This window comes from Diuraphis noxia, unplaced genomic scaffold, assembly GCF_037042655.1.
Source record: "Diuraphis noxia isolate RWA-SAM2 unplaced genomic scaffold, SU_Dnox_SAM2 contig0005, whole genome shotgun sequence".
NCBI lineage: Eukaryota > Metazoa > Arthropoda > Insecta > Hemiptera > Aphididae > Diuraphis > Diuraphis noxia.
This window is the reverse complement of record NW_028301715.1, coordinates 20,674,812-20,699,224: the sequence shown is the minus strand read 5'-3', so window position 1 is coordinate 20,699,224 and position 24,413 is coordinate 20,674,812. Positions and strand designations below refer to the sequence as shown.

The 24,413-nt window shown below is 26.1% G+C and overlaps 2 protein-coding genes across 5 annotated transcripts; one reads left to right on the top strand and one right to left on the bottom strand.

Annotated features, from left to right (window-relative positions):
- Positions 1 to 7,222: 7,222 nt before the first annotated feature.
- Positions 7,223 to 23,340, bottom strand: LOC107162048 (furin-like protease 1). Of its 4 annotated transcripts, none has more exons than XM_015508745.2 (13): positions 23,191 to 23,340; positions 22,899 to 23,071; positions 22,100 to 22,380; positions 20,502 to 20,600; positions 19,071 to 19,211; positions 18,596 to 18,724; positions 17,960 to 18,508; positions 17,687 to 17,894; positions 16,747 to 16,864; positions 16,373 to 16,665; positions 15,763 to 16,158; positions 14,691 to 14,855; positions 7,223 to 7,865 (listed from the first exon to the last, which is right to left on the bottom strand). In XM_015508745.2, exons 3-13 carry the CDS (start codon positions 22,253 to 22,255, stop codon positions 7,492 to 7,494), a joined length of 2,628 nt encoding a protein of 875 aa, XP_015364231.1. In that variant the 5' UTR covers positions 22,256 to 22,380; positions 22,899 to 23,071; positions 23,191 to 23,340; the 3' UTR covers positions 7,223 to 7,491. The 4 variants fall into 4 exon arrangements, with proteins under 4 accessions (XP_015364231.1, XP_015364232.1, XP_015364230.1 ...); XM_015508746.2 differs by having other exon boundaries at positions 23,129 to 23,275; XM_015508744.2 differs by having other exon boundaries at positions 22,100 to 22,411; positions 22,899 to 23,277.
- LOC149055028 (uncharacterized) lies at positions 19,374 to 20,502 on the top strand. Its single transcript, XM_089229713.1, has 2 exons — positions 19,374 to 19,494; positions 20,060 to 20,502. Exons 1-2 carry the CDS (start codon positions 19,435 to 19,437, stop codon positions 20,429 to 20,431), a joined length of 432 nt encoding a protein of 143 aa, XP_089085839.1. The 5' UTR covers positions 19,374 to 19,434; the 3' UTR covers positions 20,432 to 20,502.
- Positions 23,341 to 24,413: the final 1,073 nt, after the last annotated feature.

The following is a 24,413-nucleotide window of genomic DNA, read 5'->3' as shown; positions in this document are numbered from 1 at the left end:
TTACTTGCTACCTATCGACATACGATTATTCCATCAAGGAGCCTGTACATCGTTTGAAATTCCAATCTTGATAAAAAAAAAAATAATAATAATGAGAATGATTTGCGATATTCTGCTTCTGTCGCAGTTATGTAGGTACCTACATAATATAACATATATACAAGTATACACTGTGCCGTGCAAATATTCCAATATAAGAAACACGTAACTCCCTCCATAATCTACCGACCAGTCTCACAACCAGTTATAAAATAATGTATTCGTCTATATTAAATTTAATATACTATATATTCATGAAACGACGTTTTTTTTCGAATATTTCATCATTCCAATAATATATAACCCAATGATGTGGATATAATTATATACACGTAAGCATAGCATAAATATATATATATATGTGTGTGTGTGTGTATATGCACACACACCTAACGCGTGAATTTATATTATATATAACGTGCATTCGTGGTGGGGGAGGTTTCGGATTCAACCCCACTCTTAAATGCCTTCAATACGATTATTTGTTTTTAGTATATATTCTTATATATATATATAGGGATACCGTATACATATTATATAGGTTGTATATATACGATATTTTTTCACCATAAGACTTCTCCACATATTATATACCCCCGCCCCACCAAGAAAAAAATACAGATATTAGGACGCGCGATAGACAATTGACTTCGTCACGGTAAGGATATAAGTATATATATATATATATATACCTTACTAAAGACTTAAGTATAATATTTCTTATTCATATGTCGTAATATTACATCGAATATGTCGATGTAAATATCTATATATAAAATAAAACATTATAGTTAATATTAGGTAGGTGTTATATTTTATTACACTTGTAACAATGATGTTTGATAAATATTAAATAATAAGTGTATATTTTTGGTCTTTTAACTGACAATGTTAATATAATCAAACATACGTTACATTTTATTCTGCAATCAGGCCTCCGAATTTAAGAGTGTGAGCTTTACTAATTTATATTTGTTTCAGATTCATGTACATAATTGTCAAGATATTATAATTTAATGTTAAAATCTCATTAATAAAAAAAAAGTGCATACTATCATGAATATAGTTAAGAATTATTTAACTTTGATATGATTATAATTTATATTAATTATTAATTTAATAGGACCCACAAAAAGTCATTTCATTGCAGAATGCAAGCACTACTGCATCAATAATACTACGTGTAATAATTTATAATTGTTTTATACTGTTATGCATATAGTTATTGTAGGAATTTAATGCATGCTAAATTATGCGTACTACAATTACGTCATATATAATCTGTCAATGAGAAAATATATAGGTAATAATAATAGATGCGAACGGGGCGAATTTGACGAATAGGACAAGTTAAAACTTAAAACTACCTAAATAAATTTGTATTAATACGTAATAAACTTCTCAAGGCAAAAAAACAAAATCACTCTTTATGAAAAAAAAAAATTAGGTATCGTCGCTTTAATATTAACTTACAAACATCCGGCGCAACTTCACTAGCACTGACGCGATAATAATTGCTCGACAGCACGTCAACTGACGTACTCTGACTACTTCGTGTTTCGAGTGATCGGACCGTGCGGCCGTGCACATAATATTAATTATAGTCCTTATCATGTACGAGCAACGGGGCTTTTACACTTGTCACCATATGGTATTATGTAGTTAATTAAATGATTGGGGGTTAATTATTTGTAACTGAATGGGTAACTTTTTTATGCACAATATTATCTAAAAAATTTGTATTGTAATTATAAATATTTAAAAAAATACTTTTCTACGATAAAACATATAAAGACCGTTATAGTACTACGGTTATTATTTTAATTTTTTAGTCAAGTGCTGATTATGGTTAGTTGTTCAAACTTTAAAAGTTTGGTTGAGGAGCTCGTAGGGAGATATTCACTAGCCACGGTTTATTTATTTATACCTACCTAGCTAGTAACTTAATTTCACATCTTATCAAAACTTAACAAGGTAACGAATTTTAAATATTTAAATTTAATTATATCGAATACAAAATATGTATAAGTACAATGATATGAGTGTATTAAGTACATTAGTTTAAGTCAGTAGGTATATAGGTATGTATCCAAAAATATTCTGCTACAGAATGTAAAAATCATAATATTTAACATAAATGTGAAAACATTAAAAATCACCTGCTATAATATAAAAATGGGTTTAACATTTATTTTTTCTAAAGAATAAAACAAATTGATTACCCACCTTGTATATATGCCTACAAAGGTACACATGTACTGAATTGTATCTTTATAATACGCCCGAATGTATGCCAGTCATATAAGACTATAATACGAGTATATGGGAGTATGGTCAGTATGGGACACATATACTTTAATACTTAAACAATTATACACCATAATAATACCATTGATTAAACATAATACATATCTATAATCAATGGTATTAAGTATTGCACAAATGCCGTAAAATATATGATATATGCGTATTAACTCAATTAAGTATCTATTAAAATAATGGGTAGGTATATACTATATATGTATAAAATAGTTTCCCACATTTAAATATTCTAACAATCCAACTCGAAAACTATAATTTTCTTTAAATACACTTGTACACATAATATATTTTACATACTCCCTCAAATGTTAAACATAATGTCTCCCGAAGTTTTAAGACCAATACTTTTTAATTATTCCAGGTTAATGACCTTAGAAGTTGAAGCCTTATTATTAACCTGGTAAAAAAATAATAATATGATTTTATTTTACGGTTGTAGTTCGGTACCTATAAAGTCTCGTTTTTTTGTCACAACAAGCAAACATGATGACACTATACGTGCTGTAAGGTAGGTAGGTAAAATTCTAATATCATTATTAACTACTATATTTGTACAGTCGTTTTTCAGTTTTTATTTTTTTTAACTACTCTACGACTTACGTATAGCCCGTGGGTTATAAATTATTATACATAAAATACTGTACGTTTTGAGTTGATCGTTATTGGTAATATACTAAATACTAATATATGATATATTGATATTCATCATATAGTGCCATGGTGGGCATAAGCCATTAGATAATTTATTTAAAATTTAATGATTATTATTATTCGATGGATTCGATGAGGTTGGTATATATGATTTGTTTTACAATACCTACCTAGCTACTTAGTACGAGTTACGGTCTCGGGCCTTGTCGTTTTAGTTCATATACAGGGTGATTCTTTTATCATTGAACACTCATTATTTAAAAAAGTATTTACTTTTTTCAAAATATTTATTTACATAGTTTCAAGTTGTTAAAAAACCAACGTTTTTATTAAAAAATTATATTTTTAAATATTTTTTATCTTTATCATTTTTTAAGTTTTTTACTTTTTTGAATGACAACATAGAGTTTTAATATCATATTCCAAAGCAGAATATTTTTTTAATTATTTTGATACGTAAAAATCGAATTTTGGACGAGTAGTTTATGAGTTATAAGTATTTAAAGTTTAGATTGGCGGAGTGGAGTGGTACGGGGTTACCCCGCAAAATTTTTGTCCACTACTCCGCTTGACTAAACTTTAAATACTTATAACTCAAAAACTACTCGTCCAAAATTCGATTTTTACGTATCAAAATAATTAGAAAAATATTCTGCTTTGGAATATGATATTAAAACTCTATGTTGTCATTCAAAAAAGTAAAATACTTAAAAAATTATAAAGATAAAAAATATTAAAAAACATAATTTTTTAATAAAAATGTTGTTTTTTTAATAACATGAAACTCTGTAAAAAAATATTTTCAAAAACATTGATACTTTTTGAAATAATGAGTGTTCAATGATAAAAGAATCACCCGGTATATGTATTGAATCACGGAAAATAGCCCAAAAAAAACCTAACGGAAAAAAGCCCAAAAAAATAAACACACCAAGAAAAAAAAGTATAACAAATATAGGCAATTTTATAAACGGATTACAGATACTCAAATACAAAAATAATATATAGGTGCATAATATATAGTCATAGGTATAATAATAATAATAATAGTCACAGCAGGTCGTACGACTGTAAAAATATAACAATAATTATAGTATAAATATTTAGTTGGGTATAGTTTAATACAGTACCAGGTACGTACTCAAGGGCCCCCCCTTTTTACTCAAGCTGGTTAATATATATAAATATTAAATTATATTGGTAAATACCGAACATTTTAAATTAAATTAAATGTCAAAAGGCTTATAAAAATGCAATTAATTGACAGGTGGTCAATCTATTATCCATTACCCTAGTATCAAATCCCCTTGCGCTGTTGACGTAATGCGCAAGCAGTTCCGGCAGCGTCGTCGATAATAAGAAAAAAAAAAAGTATCAAATCCCCTATATAAAAGAAGCTCATATAATTTCAATAGAACGAAGAATAACGATGATAATTAATTTTTACCGGGTGATTCTTTTATCTAAAGTTATTCTTTAAATAACAAAATGTCCACTACTCCTGTTGTCTAAACTTTAAATACTTATAGCAGTTATAACTCATTAACTACTAGCCCTAAATTCGATTTTTATGAATCAAAATACTAAGATAAATATTCTGCTTTAGAATATGAAATTAAAACTCTATGTTGTCATTAAAAAAAGTAAGACTTAAAAAATTATAAGGATAAAGTGGTAAAACGGTATATAAGTGTTCACATTTATATTTATATTTCTGGGCTTTTTTTCCGCCTACCATAGGTATTCACTTGTGTATCGTATGTATAGGTACACAGACATTCAGCTGGTTAAGGCCTGTGTTTCTATGTATAGATAGTAGTGGCGAACGAAATTAAAACAGTTTAAACAGTTCGATTGATCCACCCGCCGGCCTTTACTGAAACGACTGAGGAATAGGCTTAACTAATTATAAATAAATAATTTTATGATATTCCCTTGTTTAGAAAACTATAGCTCGGCGGAGGAAGCACTAGGACAGGACTATAGGAAAACATAACACACAATTGATTACCTAACAGCTTCTTCAAATTCATTTGCATTGAGTAAAAATTTTAATATTAAGAAAAAACTGTACAACTAATTAAAATGTAAATATTCAATTCTTTAAAAACTACCAACATTACATGATGTAATTACCAATCGCATTATCCATTAATAATAATGTAAAGCTGTTGAAGTCTTTTAGTCTTTATTCTTAATAATAATAATAATAAAAAAAACTAAAGCAGAAAGACTATTATATATATATAATATATAGGAAGGTAATTCTATTTTATATATCCGGCACCTACCAGATTGTTAAGGAAGTTCAGTTAAACTACCTGAAGTACGCGCGTTCTATGCCACTGGTTCTATATTATATGCTCCTCTTGTAGAAGTAACCCACCCACATATTGTGTGCGTGCTGCATTGATATGGTTATTGGTTATGTTACACTTACCACTATATTCAAGAGAAATAATCAGTGGCACAACTAGGGCTAAAATGTAGGGGAAAGGGCTGTATAGTTACATTAAATAAAAAATAACCAGTGGAGGCATTGCACTCACAACACCAAGGTTCCAATATATTATATTCATTTAAAAAGTTAAAAATGTAAAACAGTTATACAAAAAATAAAAATATATTTGTCTCTATTCTTACAATAATACCTATCTACTTAGTATTTATTATAGTTAAGTGCATAAATTGTAAAATTATGTACAATAAGCGTACCGATATACCAATACAAAGCGGGATAAGCTCTCCTTAGTTGCGCTGAAGAAAATACAAATTATATGATAATATATGACGTATATTAAAATTAAATATTATATTATATGAACGTTTCGTACAATAAAAGTTACCGTTAGTGCTTAGTTAGACTTTTTTTGAGGAGGAGGAGGCTGTGGTATTTTTTATGGGTTGCGAGTGAAAAGTATTGAAACCCTTAATTGAAGGTATTTATTATTAAATGTGATCTTTACCGGAAGAAAATAAATGTATAAATAATAAGTATCAACAACTACATTTTAATTATTATCAGTTAGGTTCATCTTGAATTTATAATTTTATTAGGCACGTGCTTGGCACATATAATTCCGTCTAAATTTATTAGTAAATACTAAATAGATAGATGCGATGTGAAGTAACTGAAAACAACATTTATTTTAAATTTCATTAGTTATGAGTTTATGACCTTTTAAAACGCACGTTTTGTAAGCTTCAAGTATATATTTATCATTTAGACATAAGCTATGAAACTATAAACATTAAACAATAATAATATTATAAACATTTAAGTTGATCAATATTATAATATACCTATATCTATAATATATATATTACTTAGGAATACAAGGGCACCCATCGTTTGACAATCAGAACCTAAAGGGTTGGCAATATCATATAAAAAAAAACTAAGAATTGATAAAGTTGTTTAAATAATAGATTAGATATAGATTAACAATGCACCTATGAACATATTATGTAAAATGTCATGTGGTATAATATCATCAGTAAAAATAGTTTATTAATTACAAATAAAAAATCCTTCAAATTTGTCAAGGTCATATCATCATTCTCTTGCAATTCTTAATAGGGCATCCTTGATAAAATACATGGCTATTGAAGATGTTTGAGTTTTGATATATATTATAATTAATTTTTACAGACGCCTTTCAATGTGATAAGTTATCATCAAATGTCATCACGTGGAATGTGGGACAAATTTTATTGGTTTAGCATTAGAAATTATTTGTATTATGTTTTAAAATTAAATCACTAGAACTGGGTATAAAATCAAATAAGATCTCAGATGTAACTACAAATGCATACCAAAAATACAACAGGAAACTGTCAGACGCAATTTTTTTCAAATTTTGTAAATATAAAAAACCTGTATTACATCATAAAATGGAAACAAGATAATCAGGTCTATTTTATAATTATTTTCATTTATCATTATAATTCATTATAGAATCTGAAATAAGGATGGGGATGAGTGTATATAATACATAAGATAACAAACATAAATATGTAACTATATTCTCATAAATTTAGTAACAATATTAGTATTTGGGAATACGTATAAGTTTATTTTAAATAAACAATCTTTTATATCATCTCTATTTCGTATTTTTATACACAACACATAGAAATGAATTGATTGTATTAATTAAAAACATGAATGACAAATAATTGTGTATTATAAATGAATTGCAACATAACATCAGTAAATTTGTACCAAATCTATTATATTTTAATGATTAATTATATATTTGATGGCTGAATTAATAAAATAATAAACAAAATACAAAATAACATCAATAAGTTTTAAGATACAATATAAAATTTACTATACATTTAATAGTTAACAAAATAAATATATGAATTATTAACTGATTGATAAAGACGTCTATTCTTAAAATTAAATTCATTAATAGCATTATCAAACACTTGAATACTAGATAAATTTAAAAACTATGTCTAAAAATTTGTTCAATATTCATCGCCTTCCATTTGATTTGCTAATCTGTAATCGCCATATCCTGGCTTATATTTTGTACAAAACCCCCCTTTAAAAAATATAAGTAATACAAATATATTGATGATTAATAGTACTGTTGCTATTATATGCCATGTCTTATCATCCACTAAATGCTTAATATTCTTTGAATAACAGTAGGTTTGTCCCAATGCATGAGTTAGATCTGCATCTCCCCAACATTTTGTGCACTGATAATCATTAGGTCCGTTACATGTATAACATGAATAGTGACAATCAGAACATACACCATCAATATCCTCAAATGTTTTGACTGGACAATCAACAACACATTCGCCATTGTATATGTAGTATCCAAATGCACATTCTGCAATAAATTCAAATTAGTAGTTTTCTAATATGCAAGTAATATATTTTAATAAAGCTATAATTATAACAAGCTCAATTTATTTAGTGCTAAAAATTTAAAGCAAAGCTGTGTGGTACACTCACCGCAAGCGTTTGGTTGATGTTAGAATATACAGCCCATTTTGCATTCCAGTATGCGAAGTTTCATTATTGTATTAATTACAAAATAGCACATTTGATTTTAGATTCTGAGAGTTGAAATTGATCAAGGTTTTAACAATTATTTTAAACAACAGGATAAATAAATAAATAAAAATATAATATTAATACCATATTTTTAAAATTAAACACTAATGTCTTGTATATTAGAACACTAATTTATACTGAAAAGAAATATTTTCACACATATTAAATAATAAAATTAAGTAATAATAATATATAATATTAAGATAGCACGAGAAAACTGACACAGGTAGTTTAGTCTTAATTGTATTGTTTTATTAATTTTTTACATGCAAACCAATATCTACATAATATGTTTCATAATAAATATTTTGTCTAAAATGTTGTTACACTAGTAGTTAAGTTACCTCAAAAGTGACTAGTGAAGTTAAGTTATGGAAACATTAGCTACAATTTTTCACTTCAAAAATTAGTAATGTCCAACATTGCTTTTAATCATTTCAAGATTAGCTTATACAAATATTACATATTTGAATATATCATATATCATTAACATTATTAAAACCAATATAAATATATATATATATATTATTGTTTTTGACTATAAGAATTTAATAAATGTAATTTATCTTCATAATTTTAAAGCAAAGAAATAATAACAATAAGATTGTTTCATAAGATATATATTGTACAATCATTAGGCGTGTAACCAAATATGTGTACACATTGTAACTTCTGTTAACTATTTTCACAATTTTCAATAATAGAAATTAGAAATAGTTACTAAAAAATGTTAGTACATAATTCAACTATTACTCCAACCATTACAAAATACTATAAATAGGATTTTGATATCAACAACAATAGACTATTCATTCATTCCATTCAAAAACCTCAAAGCCAGCCTTAAATCAAATATCCAGTTTTATAATCCCAATGTTTACAAGTAAAGACAATAAAATAAGACACTAAAACTGAGATAAAAAAGATGGGGGATTAGGTACACATTTTTTGGACCTTTTGAATTCCCAAGCAAAAATATGCTATAATTGAAAATTTATAAATAAATAAAAATTGGATCTCAACAAATGAGAAAAAATGACCTTAGTCAAATTTAATATAATATTTTCTTATAAGTGAATTAATGATTAGAATTATTTTTAATAAATTGTTTTGTACATTTACATAAACAAAATATATAATTTTCATATAAATTGGTTGATAAATAAAAAATATAACTTTATTTATTTTAAAAATTGTGGTTTTAAATAGTTATGTACGTATATGGTATGTAAATATTAAACAAAGATGGTATATTTTACCTTTTATTTTATATGTATAACTGTTCAGGTGTTTAATGGAAAAGTATCTAAATTTGTTCATTAAATTTATTTGGAAAATACAACATAAATCAAAATACTAGTTTTTTTTAAAACACAAATCAAAATACTAATTTTTTTAAAACACAAAATATTATTAAAGTACAGTAATAATTTTATTTACAAGATTAACAGTTTTTTGAGCGTAACATACTTTGGTATTGATGAGAGTAAATTATAGATAATAAAATATTTACATAGGTCTAATAATTAATAATTTATAATACTGATTTGGCAAAATTACCTATTAAATTGATTTAGTCAAATAATTAAGTAGCTATTCAAAATTATTTTAACTTAGAAACGTAAAGTACAATGAAAACACATGACTTATTAACACACCAAAACCAATTACACTTAATTTTAAAACTAAATTCATTATTTTACATAGAACAGTTAATTATAAATTAGAACTAACATGATTATATTGAAATCCATAAATTAGGTACACTGTAAATTAAGAGATAAGAGGAATAAAAATTATACAAATCAAACTTTAACATAGAAAAATAAAATTATAATTACTAAATATAGAAAGGAAATGTTATATTATAATCTATTAAAGCATATTAATAACAATATTAAATATTAATAGTACCATTGAGACTTTAGAATAGATCGCTAGAACTGTCATCAGAAATCAAAATATAATATTAAGCCATTGATGAAATGTACAATGATTAAACTATAACTTAAAATTATTATATTTATTATTCTTAAATAAATGAACCCAATAAATAACTATGATTGTGTTTTTTTTCTTTTTAATGGTATATGATTTTTTCAATAATATGTCTTATAAATGTTCTAATAAATTAATAATTGTTTAATGGAAATATTTAGATAATAGATTAAATTAATATTCTACAGAAATATAACAATTATGTGAATGAAGTAGATCACCAGATTATCATAGTATTAGAATTGAAAATATAATATTAACTAAACACAATAAAATCTTTTTATATATTTTTTTATATACTGATTGACTAATTCAGTACACCATAATTTATAAACTATATAAATGAAATCATAAGTTTATAACTATAGCTATTTGAATTTATTAAATGTTTATAAATATTGAAATTTCATAACTCTTTTACAGAAAGTAAACACATTTCAAAGATAAAAAAAATGTAACTTTTAAATTCAAACAAATTTTTAATAATATTGCTATAGTATACAGACTTAAAAATATATCACACCAATTCTTAAATGTATATAAGTTTATAAATTACACAATATATATTAACTTTTTTATTAGTTTGTGTATATTGTAAAATAATTTACTCATAATTGTATTATCACATGTCATAAAAATGTATGCTATGTATATTATGACAATATTGTATAAATATTGTTTAGCTTGATAATTTTTAAAACCTACATATGTTACTAAATATTAAATAATATTAAACAACTATAAAAGATCATTGCCTGCAGTTAATATATTTAAATTAAATTATAAGTATAAATATAGGTTAGTAAAAAAGTAATTAATAATCTAATATTAATAAAAACATAATTATGAATTTAAATAAATTTACCACCAGTTCAATGGTAGTAAATATTAAATTATTTATGATATTATAATACATTTAAAGTATTTTTAATGTTTAAAGAGAGAATTGTTTTAGATAATAACATTTGTATCTATAAAACAATATTATATTCAATATTGCAATTCTGTTCAATGAAGATAGTTTTTTTTGTATAAAATACAATTGAAAGTATATGATAAATTTGATATTCTTAAAAAAAACTCGTGTTCCCAGGTTCTTAGTAGCTAAAACCTTGCCACACATTTACATGTAGCCAACCTACTGTACCAATAATACTAACCCCTACAATAGCTAATGACCATAGTTTATTGGCTCAATACTAATAAAAATATATATAAATAAATAGATATAATGACTAATGAATGTTATTATTATGTTATATAAACTGTTAATCTAGTCGATGATTATCAATTATATAACTAACAAAATATTCAATTGAAAGAGCACCATCATCATTTCGTTAATTAATATTCAAGTACAGATGAATTTAGAAGCAATGTGCTAAAAAGTTATAATCAGGAAATAATATTTTAATATTTTATTATAAATTATAGAGAAAAAATAATCAGAAAGACACAATTTGGGAGAAGGTTGAGAGATAATTAAAGGGGACTGTTCCTTTAGTTTTTGTCAAATTGTGCATATGGAGTATATACTAGCATTCAATGTTTTTGTATTAGTATCACAAATTGATCGATAATTATTAAAACTCAAGGAAGGAATATAAATAAACTGAATATATCAGAAAAATAATAAATTTAAATATATAATTAATTAAATTTATTAAGTTAGTAAAAGTTACGCATCTTACATATATTGTATATGTTTTTTATACTGTTATCTATGTACTTCCCGTGTGTTATTTTGTAAAAGCCGTCTGGCGTTGATTATAATAAAAAAACAAAAAAAAATAAAATATCAGGATAGAACTTTTGAATACATAAACTATAATTTTTAAGTTTTAAATATGAATAGTTTATATTGATTGTTGGCAGTATATCTTTTTCATTAAGAAAACTTAAAGAAAATGTTTCTAATAAATAGTTGAAATTGTTATTCAATTACTAAGTACAAGTGCCCTTATATGTATAATAATACAGAATGTTGTAAGATTTATAAGTACATAATACATATTATTATTTATTTTGATCATTTAATTGTTCTTATTTTAAAAATTATATTTAAGATTAAAATGGAATTAAAATAATTTATTTCCAATATGAATATTTCAATTAATTAATTTTTTTTTTATGATTTACTCAAGAAAAAATATTATACCTACATATATTATACAATTTGGAAAATTTGTACAATATTGCATACAGTGCTTTTAAGCACTATGGGTTCAGCTATATATTGATTTTTTTTTTTAAACAATTAATATATTTTATGTTTAGATTGAGGGTTGAAGAGAATCTATAATCATTACTGTATTATACTACTATATAGAAATAAAAAAATCATTATGGTTAACTTAATATTCTAAAAAGGAATCACATTGTTACTTACAGATTTTAATTAGTATATAGTAGATATAATATTTAAATTGTATAGGAAAAACTATTAACTTTTTGTAAAAGACAACATGTAAAGATAAACATTGGCAGTATGTACTTTTAAACTCTTCAATTCGTAGTTTTATATTTAATTAAGTTATTTTAAAATATAATTATTGAATTATTCAATAATTTTCTAACTAAATATACGATTTGGCTACATGGATAATATAATAGTTGGAAATTATTTACAATACATAGTAAATATTATAAACATAGGTGTGTGCCATGTCTTAGGTCAGATGCAGAAAATAGTTGTCAGCAATACGGCAAAATCTCTTACAAAAGATCCAAAGGTGGAATATATTAATTTAAATAACAGATAATTTTAAGACACACCAACTAAAACTAGTAATGAATAATTCATATTTGGCTGTAATCAATAGTCATAAAATAGATTATAAGTTAGTTTGAGACATATTTTTGAACCAAGTGTAGTAACTACTGTAAAAATGCAAGTTAAATATTATTTTCAATTATCTAACATGTATGGTTATAAATTACATTATTATTTATAGGTACTGAAAATTGGGAATATATTGGTTATTAATAATTTAGTAATGTTTTAATTAAATTGTTCATATCAATATAAAAATTCTACAAGGCTTAACTAGCGGATAGCAGTCCAACACAATCTACCCATCAAAAAGTAAAGCCAGTTTGATCAGGTGCAGCAAAAGCATACACTACTATACCCATGCACACACCTATGTTTTGAAGAAATCAAATAATCTATATAATTTAACCTATATTAATAACATTGTATGAACAACTCAAATATATTTGTTTTAACAAAAATAGATACTTGTTTGTTGTATTGATTCAGTAATCCTACAATATTAGTCATATCTGCCGGTAAATTTTAAATATTCACCACTGCGATTATGAGTGAAACTGTTAGCTATAATTAAATTAGCTTCATACATATAAAATCCCCCTTTTATGTCAATAATACTCCAGTTGTTCAAGAATCTTAGTGTATTGTTCAACTGTTAAAATCATGCTAAAACATGAAGTCTAACTCATTATCACAGGGGTTATATAAAGACAAGTACCAAAAAAAAAAATATATATATATATTTAAATTGTTAAGGCTTCAAGACCCATAAATAAATAATAATATTATACATTAAACTTATAATTAAAAAAATATTAAAATAATTTTTAATTTATAATAGCAATACACTTTTTTTCATCAGAACATAATAAGATCAAAAAGTATTTAATTTAAATTTGATAAAATGTTTTCTTCAAAGAAAGTTGATTATTTAATAGGTACTTTTTGGTTACTGTACTCTGACTGCCGGTGGAAATTTGGATTCAATTTTCGTACTAAGAATTATTAAGTATTAACTTAAAGTTTATATTTCTTAGTATTTCATCATAATACATATAGAGGGTATATACAGATCCCTTACAAGGGTCAGGGATGTTGAATGCATTTGTAGTTTTAAAAATGTCGATAGGAATATTTATTTTATATTAAATAATATTTTATGAGGCTAGTAAAAACATTAAGCCCAAAATTTGATGAGGGGGACTTTGGTAAATGCATATTTGTTAATTTTAATATATAATAAATAAATTACTATTTTATAAAACAATCAATAAATATAGAAAATGTGAAAAATTATTGGTAGGTACAAATTTATTTATATAGGAGACATTAATTTACAAATGTTATATATTATTTTTTGAATAAATAAAGTTAATGCTTTTGTATTTTTAACTATTAAAAAATTTACTTATGTAGGAATTGACTGATGGGTTCTCTAATGTTTTTTATTTTAATATTTTATCAATTGCTATACACTTACAATATTTTGTAGCTCTACTAATTGGATTTACAAAATTATACTAGTTATTTATCTACATATATAAAATAAATAGTTACTCAACAGATCGGAGTACAATAACAGATTTGAGATTTCCATCAGTGGTCAAATGGTCTTTATTTGACACTGGAGTGAAAAACCTTAAGTACCATTTCTTGATTTATTAAATTAAAAACGAGATTATAATTTTTAGAATTATTCATGGGTCTCGCAAGAAATCAAAGCCTGAAGCACTTAGTATGGCACTTTTATGGGAAGACTTAATTAAACCTTAATTTATCTACCCTGTTAGAAATAAGGGATTATTGCACATAAAATTAACAACAAACCTAAACATTTAGCAGTGGTCACACGACATTCTCCAGATTTGAAATTTTGTTCTGGTTCATCTTCTGATGTCAGGTTTTTCTTTATAGTTATCGTAGGAAGTATATGTGTTTGTTCTGGAGGTAATATTGTTCCATAAAAAACCATTTCCCAGTCAGTCATGGTAGCTAAAACCAAAAATGTATAAGTAAATTTATTAATTATGATCTATAAAAGTATTAATTAAATAAAAAGTCAAACAACTATAATTATCAAAATATTAAATATGAATTACACGAACATCTTGCAACATAAGTGGCCAACTAAAAATAGTAAACTATTATTTTCTACAACTATGAAATGTGAAAAATAATTTGAAAACATATTTTATAAATAATAATATGAAAAAAGAGACATAATAGCGTAGGTAACAATAAACTCATATAAACAATTACTTGTAATAAATATAAATATAATAATACAAATTGAATTAAGTAAGTAAATACAGAGAAAAATGAGGAACTTGCATATAACATTTTAAATCAGATTATCATGTATCATCATAAATAAATAATCAAATTAAAAAAATAAATTGTTGATTTACAATAGAAGGTACAAGAAATCAAATTAGTGAAATTTATATTATAATTAGAGGCTCACTCTATTAAACTTTCAACAAAAATTTAAATACTTTACATCACCAAGTGAAAAGCGTAAATTTGAATTAATGTTAAAATAATGAATATAACTATTTTTCTTATAATATGTTTAAGAAGGACTTTTGTATAATTTATGAACTAATTCAAAAATAGTTATGAATATGTTCGCAAATGTATTTTTCAACTAAGAAAAAAGTGCAATTAAAATATACTTTTTACTATGAACTAAAATAATCCAACACAACAAAATTAATTAATTGATAATAATATATGACTACAAAAATACAATTAATGTCCTACGATGTGCTAAAAATATAAAGGAATTTATCTGACCAAAATAAGCAAAATAATAAATGATACCTATTTTTATTTTATTCAAGTATAATTATAGCATGGCATGCAAAGAAAATGGTGATTTCCATGCTGACATTCTTGCCTGTAGTCGTAGGTGATATGTTTCTTTCAGGAGACAAATTTTTTTTTGTCTGCCTGCCATCCACATTTTGTAAACTGTAGAGTCTATGGCTGCTAGGATATGTTTGGATGTTGTCTGTTAGTGTGGGAGACAATTTAGATGAATTTTTAAAAGGAAAAAGAACAATATGAACATTTGGCTTATAACTGGAAACACTTTGTTTTATGAGGGTACTAACTGGGGTGGTAGACTGTTTTTGTGATTTACTTTTTTTAGATTTTTTTTTTGTATTTTTAGAATTCCTTCGGGGAATAGGTTTGGGTGGATGTTCCACTGGATAGATAGTAGGAGATAATGTCCTTGGGGCATATTTAGTACCATACAATATCAAACACCACTCGTGTAAAGAAGATCGACCTAAAGCACATCAATTTATAAGTGGTAATATAGATAGTTAGTTAATTATAGAACTTTGATACATTTAAAAAAATAAAGTAATAAAATACACAATTTAAATGTATTATTATTATAATTGTTTAATCAAAAATTTCATCCATAGTATTAGACATTTTTTATTTTTTTTTTGACAATAAATACTAAGTGAACATTTATAAATAAATTTGATTTTTACCTAATAATTTTCCTTCATTATGAATAGTCAATTGCCAAATACCAAAAGGACGTTCTCCCCACATATGTACAGTCATAAATGGCCACACACGAAATCCAGCATGAGAATCATCATGAGTTCTTGGAGCAAGTAGTGTTGATTTTGTACCACTTGGAGAAGTTAAATCAATTTTGATATCACCCCGTCGACTAGCCGATAATGATATTTTAGCTTGAACATGTTCTAAAAAATTAACACTATTGCATTCTTTTACTAAAAGTTGTATTGTGACTGTGCTACGTGCAGGTACTGGCCTGTAATATATTTTAAACATGAAACAATTGTAAGTAAATAATTTATAAAGCCAAAATAAAAATATACTTAATCAGACATACTTTTCAAAAACTTGAGCGGTAATATTGCAAATATGTTGAGCTGGAACAGTTTTCCATTTACGAGCTAATCTTACCATTGTAGTAGCATCCATTAAACCATAACCAAAAGAATGACTCACTAAAATAAATAAAAATAAGAAAGTAAGATAAGGTTTTATTTATTTATTACTCATTTATTGATTGAATCTGCAAATTATTATTTATTTTTTCTAACTAATATTATATTCTCTAGTTAGACAGGTAATAAAGGAAGATCCAATAGGTAAAAGACTTTTAGGAAGACCCAGATTGAGGAGGGAAGACTGTGTAAAAAAGGACATAAAAACGTTAGATCCAGGAATCAGATGGAGAGAAGCTGCAGAGAACGGAGACAGATGGCAAGATTTGTATTTAGCGGCATGGTCTTAAGAGTATGTAACAGTGGAATTGTGATTTCCGTCTTACCAGTGAGTAATATAGTAAATTTACGCTCAGCAGAACACTTGTAGCTCCTTTAGTTTAAAAATTACAGTGAATCGACCTATTATGAAACTTGATGGTAAGAACATTATCCGTGTTTGTACGTTGGTTTTTTACAATAATTCAATTTTTAAGTGAGTTATGAGCATATAATATACAGTACATTAAAAATTGAATTATTGTAAAAAACCAACGTACAAACATAGATAATGTTCTTACCATCAAGTTTCATAATAGGTCGATTCACTGTAATTTTTAAACTAAAGGAGCTACAAGTGTTCTGCTGAGGGTAAATTTGCTATATTACGCACTGGTAAGACGGAGACAACAATTCCACTGTTACATATTCTTAAAGGCCAAAGCCAAAAAGAAAAAACTAATATTATATAATATTCATCAATCATAAAATGTCTATGGTTATTTTTTAAATGTTTTACATCTAAATAAAAATGAATGAGTTATTTATGTTAGAAATAAATACCTTTTCGTCCAACACCATTTACAATCCAATCAGAAGCTAATAAATGAGTTGGCCGAGCTGTTAACACTACAATATGTTGCATATCTCTCCAAGTTAGTTTATTATTAGCTTCTAAAGTTAAAGCTACTATTCCAGCTGCTAATGGTGCGGATGCAGATGTACCAGTATGATTACTAGTACATTCATGATGAAGATCTGTTGTAATGATCTATAATTTAAAAAAATGTTTAATAAATAATTTTAAGCTACATTTTAATGCATTATTTTTATTACCTGGCTTTCATAATTACTTCCACTACTATATGTTGTTGCTAAAGTTGAACTACAAGCTTCAGAATACCAAGGGACATGACCATTTTGTGTCGCACTACTGATACTTAATGTCCAAATAGCATTTGTATATCCATCACAGTTACAATTATCATGATCACGGCCACCATTACCAGATGCCCATATAAATATGGATCCTTTACCACCGCGGCCTTTTGATATACCCTCAAGAAAGGCTCGAGTGGCTAATTCACCCGGCCCATCTACAGTTTTACCATCATCATCGGGACCCCATGACGCACTATAGATATGAATATGCTGAGGATTTAGACTTAGAGATCGAGCTTCAACTGCATCTGTCACATCCCCATCTAACATTCGAACTCCGCCTATACTTGCACCATATGCAATACCAACTGAACACAGAGAATTGTTGGCAGTTGCTGCCACTTCTCCTGCACATCTAGTACCATGGCGGTTTGTATCCAAATGATCATATCTAGGCATTGGGTCTTCATCTCTATTGTTCATATCATAACTAGCAGAGGGATCCTACCAAACACACATTTAACAATGGAATATTTATTTAGAGTTAATAACATTGAATTATCAAGGAACTATTTTTTTAAACAAACTTACATAATTTTTTATTAAATCTGGATGGTCTTTTTCTAAGCCATCATCTAATATTGTAACAACAGATCCTTTTCCTGTAATTCCTTCTTCCCAAGCACCTTGAACATTCATATCCATATCTTTACCACGGTTCTAAATAATATTAAATTTTAGAAGGTTATTCTTATTATAATAGTATAGATGTATCAAAATTGATAAGATTAATAATTTAAGTTATAACTAATAATTAACATTGAAAAAGTAGATATAGGAAATGAAAATAATTCATGTATACAGTATACCAGCCACAAGGTCATTTCATATAATTTTGTATTAGGTAAAGCATAAAATAAATAACATTTTATACAATGTTTTTATTCATATAGATTATAGAGTATTCAAATTATTAAATAATAATTGTTATGTTATGTGTTTTCATAAGCAATAAAAAAACATTTCAAAATATAAATATTAAAATATTCTACTACTAACTACTTACCAAATACCACATTTTTGGCCATTTTGGATCATTTAATCCCCCCTTAATTGCAAATCTTTTTGAACTTCTGCTATCTCTGACATAAGTTAAGTAGTCTCTTTTTGATCGATTTAAAATTGTTTGTTGTTTTGCCCACTTCACCTGAAAAAATAATAAACAATCGATTATTTTTTAAGCTACGTGACAAATATAATGATAAGGCATTTTTTTTAAAAATGTTTATTTAGATAATGAATAAGAGATAAATAATATGTTGTTTATCTTAAAAGAAGATATAAAACAATAAATATGTATATAAACAAATAAAAGTGCATAAATATTTTTCATTTATGGGTTAGACTACAAACAGTAATACTCAACGACAATGAATTCAATACCATTTATGTTTTTAAATTGTTTTGTAGCGGTACTGTCATTTAACCAGGTATAGTAAATTAGTAACATTGTTGTTTATATATACGTAATAATACTTTAGAAAGCATATTCATTTAAATACTTATTTTTGTTTTAAAATTAAATGTACAGAATAATGTATAAGTATTTAAATATTTATGGAATATCTAATATTTATCTATAATAAATTTCTTAAATATAAAATAAATTTAAACATATTTTACACGTCTAATAAAATAAAATACTAATAAGTATTAAGGGTATCTTTAAAATATAAAATAATTGATTTTAAATTGTAATGTTATTTTTGAATAGGTAGATTTTAAATATTTATCCTATTAATTCAATTATATTAATTTTTTTTAAACTTGTTTGATGATTTTATTTTTATATTGAACCACAAAAAAAAAAATGAAGGTATAAAATACAAATGTGTAAACAAATAGTCCACTTTGAAAGCTTAAACTGACATAAATCTAGTTATCTATGTTTTATTTAATTTTATTACATGTGCACTAAATTTAAAGAATTAAAAAAAAAAATGTAATAGTTTAAAATGTTAAGAAATAAATTAACTTATACATATATTTTTTTAGTTTGCTAATGATACTGAACAATGGATATTAACTAATCTCGGCGCAGAACAAACATATAATCAAGCATATTATGAACAATACTTAAATTATTATAACTATTTATATCAGCAAAATTATATTTTAAATAATCAAAACAATAATGTGAACAGCAATTCAATTCCAACAAATATAACAACAAATACCATTCCGATAAATTTATTCAAAACAGAAAATAGATCAATAATTAATGACAAACAGTCAACTGTAGCACCAACATTTCTACGAAAAAACAAAATATCACTACTTCATAAACCTAATATAGAGCAGCCAAAGAAACCATTAAAATCAAAATTAAGATCTCTTTTAAATAGGATTCAAAATAAAAATAAATGATACATAAGTTAAACATTTATTTTAGCAAAAAATTATAAATATCATTTAAATAATAAATTGATGTACTTACATTTTGTTCTGATGTTAATTTTTTATGATGCTCAAGCCCTGGGTTAACTGATCGCTTTGATACATGATTGTGTTCTAGATGATAATAGTCTGGAAAAATCTGAAATAATTTGTTCATATATATATTTTTTTATTTTACAATTCGTACAAATGTGTACTGTAAGTACCTCCAAGTGATAAAATATTATATAACTACACTTGAAAAAAAGTGAGAGAAGAAGATGACTCATTGGTATTATATTTAAAAACTTTAATGTAATGCTTAAAATAATTTTATCCTAAATATTAGTATGTTAACAACAGAGAAACTACTTTTTCAAATTTTGAACTAAACATCACTATTTTCAACAAAAAAATATCTATTAAATAATTCACAGTAACTCCTAAAAAATTGGGTTCCCATTTGAAATACAAAAGTCAGTATGATCACAGAACTCTCCTTAACACAAGAATTTGTGACTGTTTATTAACTAAGACTTTGGAAATAAAATTCCAAGAATAAGAATTTTAATAAATTTGTAATTAAAGGTAAAAAAAGTGTATGAGCATGTTTATTAATCACCTTGTATAGTATGTTCATAAATTGGTCAAATTTTTTTTATGAGTGTATTTTAGTTACCCATTTTATATTACGTGGTTTGTTGTGGCCCAGTATCTACACTCGGTTGCATACACGCTTTGAATGTAAGCACTGGTTGGTATTGCTAGCTCCTAGATAGGTGAGCACTCAGGATTTTTAGCAAAAAAATCCTTGCCACACATACATTACATGTTCCAAACCAACCATTTCCTCCTACAAATAGCTAATGGCTATAATTGCCGGGCTTGTGATCAATGATAATAATAATAATAAAAAATTATATCATATGAAAAATATAGAACCGCAGTGCATGATAACATGTGAATTTTATAACTAGTAAGCAACTAGATTTATAACATTATAACGTTAAGTTGGTCATGTTCTAAAAATCAATTAAAGGCTATTGATTATGCATAGGTCATATTGCATAGGCTAAAGAGTAAAGGTGAACAGTATATTTGAATTGAGTTTATAAGATGATCTTGCTACAAATTAAGTATTGATACATAGGTTTATTACAAGATTAGTTTAAAACTGCATTACCTACATGTTAGAATAATTACAGAGCATTTTTACCAAGTAGAACAAATTATGTTTAAGGCAATAGATAGAAAACAAATTATGATGGTTACATCTGATAACAACAGTTCATTTGTCTTTTTTCTTATATAAATGACTTACCCTAGTCATTGAATATGCTAACTAAGAAGTAGTAAGAACTATTCTAAGCCTAATAATATTCATACTAAGTATTTTTATGTTTTTTTTTCAATTCTAAATGTCGTAATACATTAAAATTTACAACAGGTCTATTTTTTTTTAACTAGTTTCAAATTCTAACAATGTTTAAATATTTAATATTTCAACATAGCTATTTGTTACAACAGAGCTTTTTCTTCATATTTTTTTAAACTCTGGATCAATAGAAAATGCTATAGTTAGTTTATAGTACATATTCCATAAAATATTTTCTAGAAAGAGTTGAATGTTGAGTCATTAAATAAAATAAAATAATTTACCTGCCCTAACAAAACAAATCCATGTTTTTCTGATACTTTTTTGGCTATTTCTAATCCACCTTCGATGTGAGCAGCCCACTGAGAAGAATAGTCTTGAGCTGAAATCTGTTGTAATGCAACTATCCACAATAGAAATGAAACCGTGCAGGCAGCCATGACGCTCACCCAACACCGGCCAATTGTGGGAAGACTCAGTTCTCAACATCAGTTGTATGACAGGCAAAATGAATGACGGTGATTGTTGTCATATTGATTAGATATTTAAGGTACACTGCTAGACACTGAATCAACAATAAATTCTCATCAACAAACCTGTCCCAAAGACACTTTAGTTATAACACTATACATAATATATCTCCCATTTAAGGATAGTGAATTGAAAAGGTTGGTAACATTATCTAACCGATCATAGAAATCATAACAAAATTCAATCAAGGTTTTAAAGGCCTGCATGCCGTGACCCCAGAAACAATTAACTGGATAACTAACTTCGACATTCGTCTATGTTAAGTCCCACATTTAAAGAACTATTTACACTTAAAATCTGTGAATTTAGATTAATTATAATTCTAGTTTAAGTTATACCATAATAACTTAATTATCTTTATATCTATTCCGTATTATATTATACTATGTTATATATTGTTATAATTTTGACAGTAAAGTTGATTTGTGTTGAAAGCCATAGGAAATAAACAATCAAATGACAAAAGTGACGATCATGGATAGGGTTGTTGACCGTGAAATATTAACAAACAAAAAAAAAAAACAGATAACAACTTAAACAATAAAGACTTACGAGAGCGTCACAATCGATTCACGGACGACGTAGGGCCCGACGGCGCAGACTGCATGGTGTGTACTATAGTGGACGTCAGCGAGTGTGACCGACGTAACACGTTTGGCGACGACGTTATCGGCAGAACTTAGTCGTGGACGCGAACTTTAGAATTCAGACCCACCACTGATCACCTGTAGTACGACACTATTATAGTAATACTAGTAATAGTCTGTGCGCTCATTTGCTACTTCGCTAGACAGCAAACGTTCATCATAAATCGTAGCGACTCGGCATTCAGCTTGCTACTTACTTGTTCGTTGGCCCAAAACGCTATCAGTGCGCTACTGCCTACCGAGTACTGAGATTCGGTAATTGGTGTGTGCGTGTGCGCACAATAATATAAATAATAATACGTTCATTCGGAGGCGACGGTCCGCGGTCCGTCGCTGATAAGCAATGAGCTACCGTTTGTAGATAACCACGATAACGGACGGGTATGTAGTAACCGCGGACCATAACATGATAATAAACCTTATTGTACCTCACTTACTTGTTATACAGAGTGATCCATTTTACTATTTTAGTGTCGGACATTCGGACACAATATTATTTCGAAAACTATAAACTAACACCAGAAAATATTATTTTCAGAAACCCATGCATTTCTCCCGGCTAATAATAATTTTGCAATCAGAATTTGTCAGTCGAACTGTGAGAAAATATTTTTGAAGTGATTTTTAGTATTTTAGTCCTACGCAGATTATTCCACAAATCATTACAAAACTTTATTGAAAGTATGTACCTAATTACTAGTAATTATTTATGATGCATTTATAAATGTACTTGTATTCTATTCTATAGATTAAAGGTCAAAATGGTGGTACTGAGAGGTACGTATGAATGTATGATACGAACCAAAATTTTATTTTTTACTTTTAGTGGTGAGGCCGGTGTTGGGTAAAGTTTCAATCCCCCCTCCTACAGTCTACACAGACTTAATTACGTAACTGAACCTAACCCATAAACAATCCAAAATATGCCACACGGCCACAATTGTGTTCTTGATGCACGTGCAATGTCGTATTGGAGTATCCCATAAAATTATATATCTATAGAATAGATATATAATTTAATACTATAGATAATCTATTACTTTCAGAGAAGCGATAGGACTAGGAAACTAAAAAGTACCTAAATTCATTTTAGGAAGCAAAAAATTAAAATATAGTTAGGTTTATTCTAATTAATATCTACATTTTTTTTTATATTTATTGTACAATTAACTACAAAACATGTATAATTTGATTAAATATTTTAATTTTTTTAATGCTGAAAATAAAAAATTTAAATTTGATTTGAGTTTTTTTGAAAAATTTTATCAGAAAGTATGATTATTTCAAGTACAATTGTGATAGTAAAAATACTTAAAACATTTCTCTAAGTCAAGTAGATTATTTTTAGAATTTTTAATATATTAATTATATATTTTTGAGTAAATTTATTTAAAACGCAATAACTTTTTTTATAATGTTA

Excerpts from the sequence above, each read along its gene's own strand:
- LOC149055028 (XM_089229713.1), top strand. The coding sequence starts at position 19,435 with ATGAATTCAATACCATTTATGTTTTTAAATTGTTTTGTAGCGGTACTG. Across the intron at positions 19,495-20,059 it reads CGGTACTGTCATTTAACCAG|TTTGCTAATGATACTGAACA; the intron begins GTATAGTAAATT and ends ATATTTTTTTAG.
- LOC107162048 (XM_015508745.2), bottom strand. The coding sequence starts at position 22,255 with ATGGCTGCCTGCACGGTTTCATTTCTATTGTGGATAGTTGCATTACAA. Across the intron at positions 19,212-20,501 it reads AATTAACATCAGAACAAAAT|GTGAAGTGGGCAAAACAACA; the intron begins GTAAGTACATCA and ends TTATTTTTTCAG. Across the intron at positions 7,866-14,690 it reads GACCACTGCTAAATGTTTAG|AATGTGCATTTGGATACTAC; the intron begins GTTTGTTGTTAA and ends AATTTATTGCAG.